This window comes from Sardina pilchardus, chromosome 7 (genome assembly GCF_963854185.1).
Source record: "Sardina pilchardus chromosome 7, fSarPil1.1, whole genome shotgun sequence".
Lineage (NCBI taxonomy): Eukaryota > Metazoa > Chordata > Actinopteri > Clupeiformes > Clupeidae > Sardina > Sardina pilchardus.
Window position 1 is genome coordinate 28,204,294 of NC_085000.1, and position 9,039 is coordinate 28,213,332.

The 9,039-nt window shown below is 45.5% G+C and overlaps 1 protein-coding gene across 1 annotated transcript; it reads right to left on the bottom strand.

Annotated features, from left to right (window-relative positions):
* On the bottom strand, nucleotides 1-8,250 carry zbtb17 (zinc finger and BTB domain containing 17). The gene is made up of 15 exons (XM_062541648.1): nucleotides 8,115-8,250; nucleotides 7,005-7,236; nucleotides 6,497-6,679; nucleotides 5,997-6,362; nucleotides 5,795-5,887; nucleotides 5,461-5,684; nucleotides 5,189-5,331; nucleotides 4,603-4,903; nucleotides 3,907-3,994; nucleotides 3,513-3,629; nucleotides 2,977-3,097; nucleotides 2,678-2,808; nucleotides 2,270-2,545; nucleotides 1,917-2,006; nucleotides 1-1,489 (listed from the first exon to the last, which is right to left on the bottom strand). The coding sequence occupies exons 2-15, from the start codon at nucleotides 7,207-7,209 to the stop codon at nucleotides 1,038-1,040; spliced, it is 2,790 nt and encodes a 929-aa protein (XP_062397632.1). The 5' UTR covers nucleotides 7,210-7,236; nucleotides 8,115-8,250; the 3' UTR covers nucleotides 1-1,037.
* Between the last annotated feature and the right edge of the window lie 789 nt (nucleotides 8,251-9,039).

Here is a 9,039-nt window from a genome sequence, read left to right on the forward strand (position 1 = left end):
TTCTTCAAAAAGCAGCCTGGAGGGATCCCACCATGACTTTGAGAAACAGCCACTGTCTCTCTGGGATGCTCTTTTTCATACCTAATCATGTTGCCAGTTAGCTGTGAAACATTCCTGCGTGTTTTCTTTAATCATTACACAACTTTTCCAGCATTTTGTGACCTCTGTCCCAACTGTTTTAGGAAGCATGTTGCTGGTAACTAAATTAGTTGAAGAAAGGAGACAGACGACATATCAAATGTTGAAGATGACAGATTTGACTATTTCATGGAAAATTTTCATTTTGAACTGAAGAGTTATTATGAGTTGAAATATATCTCAGAGTGTAAGATTTGCAAATGATCACATTCTGTCAACAATGTCCCAACTTTTTCTGATTTAATTGGGGTTGTACTGGTGTACATTTCTTTTTTGTTTTTATGAATAACAAACCATTTCCCAACTGAGTTTTTGAAAGGTGTTAATAATTTCATATAGCATCTTTTACACTATGGGTGCAAAACATGCATGATTCTTATTCTATTGGTCTGTGGAAAGGATAGGCGTATTTACAACCACACAAAATAGACAAGGTGCATTCTGTCACAAAGCTGACAAGAAATATAGCAACAAGAGTATTGAAAAAGCCTTGAAGATATACTGTTATTTAGATAAGTAAAATAAATTAGTGGTATACTACACATTGTTCCAAAAAAAATCCCATTATTTTGAATGTGGCATTTAGGTCTATATTGGGTGAGACACATTTATTACTGAGAGTCTGCATTTGATTGTTAATCAACACCTTGATTATACTCGAAATATTAAGACAGAGTATCACAAACTCTAAAAGAACATGGAGAAATAAGAGAGGGCTTTCTTCTCTCAGGGATGAGTCCAATATGGCTTCCTTTTGTATGTTTTCCAAAGGAATGAACTGGTGGCAAACCCACAGGAGGGGCTCAGAGTATTTTAAAACAGAACCAAGCATCTACACCTAGGAGTTTCTATAGTGCAAGTAATCAGGCATCTAAGTTGAGCACGATCATTCTAAGATCCTAAGTCTGGCCATCGCAGTCCATCTCCTCCTCCACCACCTCCCCTCCTCCCTCCACCTCAGTCACTGTTTCCTCCTTAATCTCCGTCGGGGGCAGCCCGTCCTCGAGCGCCACCGCCTCTCCGTCCGTCCCCGTTTCCACCGCCTCCACCGCCTCCACCGCCTCCACCGCCTCCACCGCTTCCACCGCCTCCACCGCCTCCACCGCCTCCACCGCCTCCACCTCCTCGTCGCCGTCTCGCGTGCGGAAGAGGAGCTCTCCGCCCTGGATGACCTGCTCGGTGGTCTGCCAGGTGGTGTCCCCCGCGGCGTACTGCTGGTAGAAGTCGGAGTCGGCCTGGAACATGACCAGGGCCTGTGCCGTGTGGATGCGCACGTGCTGGGCCAGGGAGCTGGCGTCCAGGAACTTCTCACCGCAAGAGTCGCACGCGTACAGGATCTGTGTGTTGGGGTCTGGGCCAGAGAGAAACCACAGGATACACACATTACAGTATTATTAGTCAATCTCAAAATATTTATTGCGATTCTTAACCTGTTTCTACTTCCCATGTTTGTAAGTCTTCTCATTAATACATGAGTGATGGACATAATAAAGTACATATAATATGGGGAGCGCTGTGGCGCAGCAGGCTACAGCGCTCATACCACATACGGGTCCGAGTGCCCACGGGGACCCAGGTTCGAGTCCGACCTGCGGTTATTTCCCAGACCCACCCCATCTCTCTCTCCCACTTACTTCCTGTCTCACCCTTCACTGTCCTATACAAATAAAGGCAAAAAAGCCCCAAAATATATACTTTAAAAAAAATAATAAAAAAAAAGTACATATAATATTTCCTTTCGCAACAATTCTTTGAAGTCTAGCAGGCGGTCCACTCACCTGCCTCCTGCACCTTCTCCACGGCCTTGGTGATCTCTGCTTTCAGGGCTTCCGTTTCGTCTGCTGTCACGCTTGTTGCAACCGGAACCACTGGAGGGAAACGTTGTTAAAGTTTACGACAATGGCCATTAGAAGTTCATTCCCCTTTGTAGACAGCTATTCTAATAATCAATTTTGTACTACTGCCCCAAATTCCTCTGCTATCATATAACCAATTACCTTTCACAGAAGCTTTAGAAAAGTTCTCCTAATCAAAAACATTGTTATCCAAAAATACCATAACAATAGGTATCTCTCACGCATTTTCTTCCCAGAATGGATTATGGTAATTGAAGACGTTCCTCTCTTCTAACCTGTAAGTTGTGCCACGGCACTGGCTGCCAATGCCTCTGTAGCGAGGGTCACAATGTCGTCGGTGGTGACCGTGACTATGTTGACCTCGTTGTCGTCCAGCTCCGAGGCGGACGTGGAGATGGGTTGGAGTTTGTCGTCTCCCTCTCCGTCTCCTTCGGCCACCACCAGCCGCTTCATGCCCGCCTTGCCCTGGTGAACGGTCTTGACATGCGAGCGCAGATTGTCCACGCGGTTGAAGCCCCTGCCACACTTGTCGCACAGGAAGGGCTTTTCACCTGTCATAGATAGAAGAAAAAAATTGTTGCACATGTATTGTCACCAATCTAAACAATCACCATTTAGAAATAGCATCTTTGACCGTTCAAATGTCAGGGAGCAGGTTTTGTAACTCATGTACGTTTTCTTACCTGTATGAATGATGATGTGCTTAGAAAGATCGCCGACGTTGACAAATGCCTTGTTGCAGACATGGCACTTATGTGGTCGGATGTTGTCGTGGTGTCGGATGTGGTTGGCCAGCTGACTGGACTGTACAAACCTGATTAGAGAGTAAGGAGGTAGCAAACAGGATAGTTAGAAGAAAATAATGAGTGAATATGAATATGAATATGAATATGAATATGGGATTGAGTGTGTTCTCTTCATAATATGTCTCCATATCCACTCTAGGACTCGCAGCGAGTCAGAGCCATCATTCAAATCTGACCTTTTTCCGCAGCGATCGCAGACGTAGGGCTTTTCTCCTGTGTGCTGCCGGACGTGAGCGATAAGAGAGCTGGCCTGAGCAAAGCCCTTCCCACATATGAGACAAAGGCAAGGCTTCTCACCTGTGTACACATACAGCTTAGTCAAATAAAAAGGTCACAAACACAGTACGGGCCCTCATTTAAAAGGCGGCCAAAGTCTGTCCACGAACAAGTGGGTTCATCAATGTTTGCACTTAAGGTCTGACCCATGGTATTCAATTAGCAAGTTGCCTACTTATTACTTATTCCTTCACATCAGTCAGACTTCATTCACATCATTCAAATTAGGGTTCAAATTAGGGTCTGTTTGCATATCATGTAATGAGAACAACACATGCGTATTTATTTAGTCATCTTGTGTCATTTCAGAGATGTACAGTATATTGACATTTCTGTGTTCCATTAGTCACGAGCTGTCTGCTCTTTTTCTGTGTCTCCTGTTATCCCTGTAATCTATTAGTCTCATAAATGATGTGTGCTCAGGTGAGCTACGCACCTGTGTGGATTCGGACGTGTCTCTGCAGGGCTCCCGGGTCAGCGAATGCCCTCTGACAGTGCATGCACACATAGGGCTTCTCCCCGCTGTGAACCCGCAGGTGTCTTTTCAGGTTCCCTGCACACACACACACACACACACACACACACGCACACACACAAATCACTGTCAGACTGGCTTTCACACGCACTGTCTGCCGTGAGACTCAATTCCACACAAGCCAACACATGTTTACTTACAGACACAGATACACAGATAGACAGACTCACACACACACACACACACACACACACACACACACACACACACACACACACACACACACACACACACACAAGGTCCTCCTGGCACCATGCAGTGCTTCTGTCTGTCTCCTGTGCTCATCTCCACTCACCTGAGGTGGTGAACTGTTTGCCACACTCCTTACACTTCAGTGGCCCGTCTGCGATGTGGATCTTCAGGTGAGCCTTCAGATTCCCGATCTGTGTGCAGAGCAAAACAAAGAAGCACCAGGTTCACTCAACCAGTCATGATACAAGCACATCTCACTTTGTCTTCTTCATGATGCCCCATGGAGATGCTACATTACTCAATACACTCAATGTCACACTTGCAGGTCAATATCAGTCGGTCCGCCTGTCTGCAGATGTTACTACTTCTTAGCCACAGGATCTCACACCCCATACGCTTACACTGCACACTCTCTCTCACACACACACACACACAAATCTAAATATAAAAAAATATATATACATAAAATAAATCTTAAATAAAATAGATAACTGCACCCTGTTGCGCTCTAGACTGGTTAAACCCAGCCCGATTGAAGTTCAGACTGGAAATCAGCACGTTTCTCTCTCCTGCTTCCGTTCCAAATTTGCAGGGACGAATCACAAACTGGCTTATCCACCTGACGCACCTGGATCATTGCTCTGATTGGTTGAAGAACTATCCAAGCATACGGAGTCATTTGAACTATCCCCACTGATCCCGCCTTTTGTACAACAGAGATACAGCGCAGAGTCCCCATACTAATGTTCACTCTCAAAAGATTGAGCTTTGTCTGGTGATAGCTAGTCGCCCTCCGTACCTGGTTGAACTTCTTGTCGCAGTGGGAGCACCGGTGGCCCTTGTCCGTGTCGTGGGTCTCCAGGTGGCGCATCTTGGCCGTGGGGTCGGAGAAGGCGCGGTCGCAGTAGTCGCAGTGGTACGGCTTCTCGCCGCTGTGCACCAGCTGGTGGCGCTTCAGGTTGCCCGACGTGGTGAAGAGCTTGCCGCAGTCCTCGCAGCTGTAGCGAGCCTCGCCCGTGTGCCGCTTGCGGTGCAGGTTGAGCAGGCTGATCTGCCGGTAGCTCTTGCCGCACGTCGAACAGCAGTACGGCTTCAGTGGGCTAATGAGACATTATCATAACAGAAATACTCAATAAGGTACAATAGCACTGAGCAAAGAGAGGGCTGGGATATTGTTCTCAAAATATCAGACAGGTGATGAAATAGACTTGACGTGAAAATCATACGTTTTCAGGTTTGGGTGTGTCTTTATGCCTTATTTAACATCAACATGTTTATATTCACTGACTGTCAAACTCTTTATGGTCAACAAATCCCTTAAATATCTTCTGGATTTTTTCCATGTAGTTGAGAGTTATACAAAGTAGAGATCCTTTATTTCTCACCTGTGTGTTTTCTCATGTGCTTTGCAGGCTGCCGGATCTGAAAAGGCTTTGTGGCAGTCTCTGCAGCTAAAGGGCTTCTCACCCGTGTGAATACGTATATGCCTCTTGAAATTGCCCGTGTGAGTGAATTTCTTCCCACAGTCCTACGCACCATTGGCAAAAACCAGATGTCAGAACAAGAGCCTTGAGGGTGGTTATAATCACATGTTTGTTTTTATATGCAAACCCAGCAGAGGATGTAGATCTCATACATGACTCTGTCATTTCCTTACCTCACATTTATGGGTGAAGGAGCTGTATGCTCGGGACTCGCTCCGGTCAGAGATAGCCCCCGTCCTGCCTGACCTCCCCTCGTCTCCGCTCTCATCCTCCTGCCCGTCCTCTTCCTCTTCCTCCTCCTCCCCCTCTCCAGCTTCCTCCTCTTCCTCGGCCGCACGTGCGCGGTTCCCCTCGGCGGCTGCGTTGGCCTCCTCGGACTCCTCTCCAGCATTGCGACCTTGAGGAGAAGAAGACATGGCATGTCATCGTCTTACTGGACTTTTCTATGTGGCTGTGGTTAAACAAGACTGTCACGACTGTCAAGGTGTGAGTTATGCTATGCATTACCCCGCGCGTGCAGGCGCTTTGACGCGGTCCTCAGCCTGCTCCTACGAGTGCTGATGTAGGACTTAGCTGCTGCTGATGATTTGTATGGGACCTCTGTAACAACAATACAATGTTTCATAGACAACCCTCGTATGTCACGGCGACAAACATATAGCACTTGGATGAAATTCAGCAATGAATAGGGACACGTGTTACTGCTTACTAGGTGTGTAGTCTGCATCTGAGGGGTCATCCTGAAATGGAACTTCCTTAGCTGCTCCCTCCTCTTCCGCCTGCGCTTCGCCTTTCTTTTCCGATGCCACGCCGGCCTTCCTGGCTTTGGTGTAAGATGGGGCTTTGGGCATGCGGGAAGCTCGGGCCACGGTGGTCTTCACCTGAGCGGTCGGGCACTCGGCAATGCTGCTCGCTGCCTGCTCATCCTCTGTGGCTTCAGAGGAAGGTCCTTGCTCACTGAGGGGCTGCTTGTCCGCTGCCCCATTCACCAGCAGTGCACTGTTCTCCTCCGTCTCCTGTGTGTCCGTCGCTGGTTTGACTGAATCTGACTTCTGTCCACCTTCCTCAGCATTATCTGCAATCGAAAGGGTTGGGAGTCATGGAAAACGCCAATGAAGGAGAATCTTTTATGAGTGTATGCTAGTCTATATTCCCAGCCTTTCAAAGACGATCTATAATCTAGCGGGTTATGATTTCGGTTGTACTTACTAGTTGTGGAGTCTTGAGCTGTAGCTGTGTCAGTTGGAGAGACGGACAGGGTTTGATAGGCTGAGCAGGCATTGACGATTTCTTGCATCTGCAGGAATGTTGCCACAGCCAAGACATCTTCCACATTCTGAGAGCTCAAATTCAACTTGGCAGTGTACATGAATTCAAGTACCTGACCCAGACCTGAGAGCAAAATAAAAAAGACATTTTAGCCCACATAAACCACAAGGAAAAAAAGAGAGGCCCTTAAAGGAAGTCTGGATCCCTATAAATCCTTAGTTATTTTGAGATAAAATATTATAGTAATCTTATAGGAATATTAGGCTAGCATTTGGGGGAGTACCACAAGAATGTACTATAGCAACAATAGCGGGCAAGAATAGTATAGGGGTATGACATAATATCATAGAAGTATTATACACGGAGAACTCTTATAGTATTACCATAATTATTCCGTGTAAAAGGACTGGGAACTAAATATTTGCCAAGTGGTTTGTACTGTTGGTACCTGCAGCATTGCTGATGTCCAGATGCACAACATCTTTCTGATCCAGGAACAGAGTGCGGAAGTATGCACTGCAAGCTGCCAGCACGGCTTTGTGGGCTTTGAAGTCAATGCCATCCACCACAAAGGTGCAGTCACACAACAACCCCAGCTGACGCTGGTGGTTTAACTGCTCCAAAACCTTGCCACTGTGCCAGGGGAAATCCATGCCTGGCTAGTATAGTTTGAGAAGGGCCTAATGGGACAATGACATTAAGTGAGTGAACAATGTGAACACACTGAAGTGCACAAAAAAAAAAAAAAAAAACATTGTAGCCTAATGTGTGCATTCTCCCCATGCAAACCGTCAATCAAAAAAAGCAAGTCTTTATTGGTGTGTATGAAATGGAATACCTGTCCCGTCAAAAGATAACTGAAGGCCTTTTTAATTATGGAAGGTTGTCCACTAGGATTTGTTACACGAATATGAAGGCCTTCGGACTGGTATTTCACATTCAAAAGTGATCCCATGACATTACGTCATGTCAGCTTCCAGCCGGCCAGTCAATCTAACCCATCCAACTTTTTACCCACTGTCCATTACGCAAACAGTATATTGCGCATTTCTAAATGTATATAATATATAGCCTATTATATTTAAAACAATGGCATACAACCTCAGGCAGATACTACACAACTGCATGATAAAGGGGCGAGGAAGCTTCAGCTAATGTTATGATAGCTAAAGTTAACCGATAATTTCTAAGGGGGGATTTACATTGTGCTGGACGCTAGGTAGCCGCGTTGGCAAAGGTAGCCTACACAGCAACAACGCCCAAATAATACCAAATTAACCAAATCGATTACGAAAACCTGCGCAGCACAAAGGTATGGGACGCATAACGCTCCATCCTTGCATTTTAGTCAACTTCTTTTAGGTTGACGATGCTGCGGATTGATTATGTATCCTCTCCTGACTCCCTATCCGGGATTAATTCAGCGTGCCTAGAGTTGCATGGCTCAGTGTGCAAGATGGCGGATAGCTGAGAGGGTGGCCTTATTGTTTGTCCTTCGAAGCTCGTCCTTCCCGAACGTACCATGAGAAATATTGCATTGCGAATAATATAAGCTTACCTCTAAGGACCCGTTTTGCTGTCCACGTTTAATACTTTCGACGGTACGATACTAGATGAAATCCTTCTCTGTGCACAATCTGCCCAATCGAGTTATTCGGTGATCGATCTAGACGGTCAGACTCGATGCGCCGCCATCTTCCGCTCTCTGATCGATTGATAGTGGCCGGGTGGAAAGCGATCTGATGCGCATGCTCGACTGTCTCCCAGCAATTCTTGGTATATCCACGCAGTGGCGCTGTCGAGTCAAAGAACAGTTCAGGCGTATTCTCCACTTGCAGTTGAGGAAATAGGTAGAACATTAGAAAGCTCAAACATTAGTATCTTTTATATCCCTACAATCAGACTGTTGAAAGTAGTGCTCTGATCACATGACGAAAGTAACAACAAATTCGCAATCATTGATTCATATCAAGGCAAGCAGATTTGCACTTAATTTCACATTTGTAGGCTACCTTTCCTTTAATACTTTTTTCAAGGAGTGTGTTGAGAATTAAAGAAGATGACATGAAATGCAATGTGACTTGTTTAAACGAGCACATGAAAAGGATTGAATTACAGACTCTCACAGTCAGCAAATGAATGGCAATGAGATTTGCCAAACTTTCTAATTGGGGTTCGGCTATAAGACCTGATTTTAAAATAATAGTAATAAATAAATAGGCCCTAATAAAGATCTGATTTGGTGTTTGCCCAAAATAAGTATGTGGGAAACGTTTTAACATTTGGAGGAGAGCATCAATGTGCAAGCCAAATTCCAGGATATGCACAGTGATAATTGCTGGTAAATAGCCATTTTTGTTGTGGAAAACACATAGTAATTTGGGAAATGGTAGCAAAATGTTCCAGTTAAAGACTAAAACAAAAGTTCACAAAAATACCATTTTGCATGCTTGTCCATAGCCTATACTTCAGGCGCATATGAA

Bases quoted from the DNA above. Each gene is read 5' to 3' on its own strand.
- zbtb17 (XM_062541648.1), bottom strand. From the start codon at position 7,209: ATGGATTTCCCCTGGCACAGTGGCAAGGTTTTGGAGCAGTTAAACCAC. The intron at 6,680-7,004 runs GTACCAACAGTA...TTTTGCTCTCAG, and splicing joins GGACATCAGCAATGCTGCAG to GTCTGGGTCAGGTACTTGAA. The intron at 4,904-5,188 runs GTGAGAAATAAA...ATGTCTCATTAG, and splicing joins GCACATGAGAAAACACACAG to CCCACTGAAGCCGTACTGCT.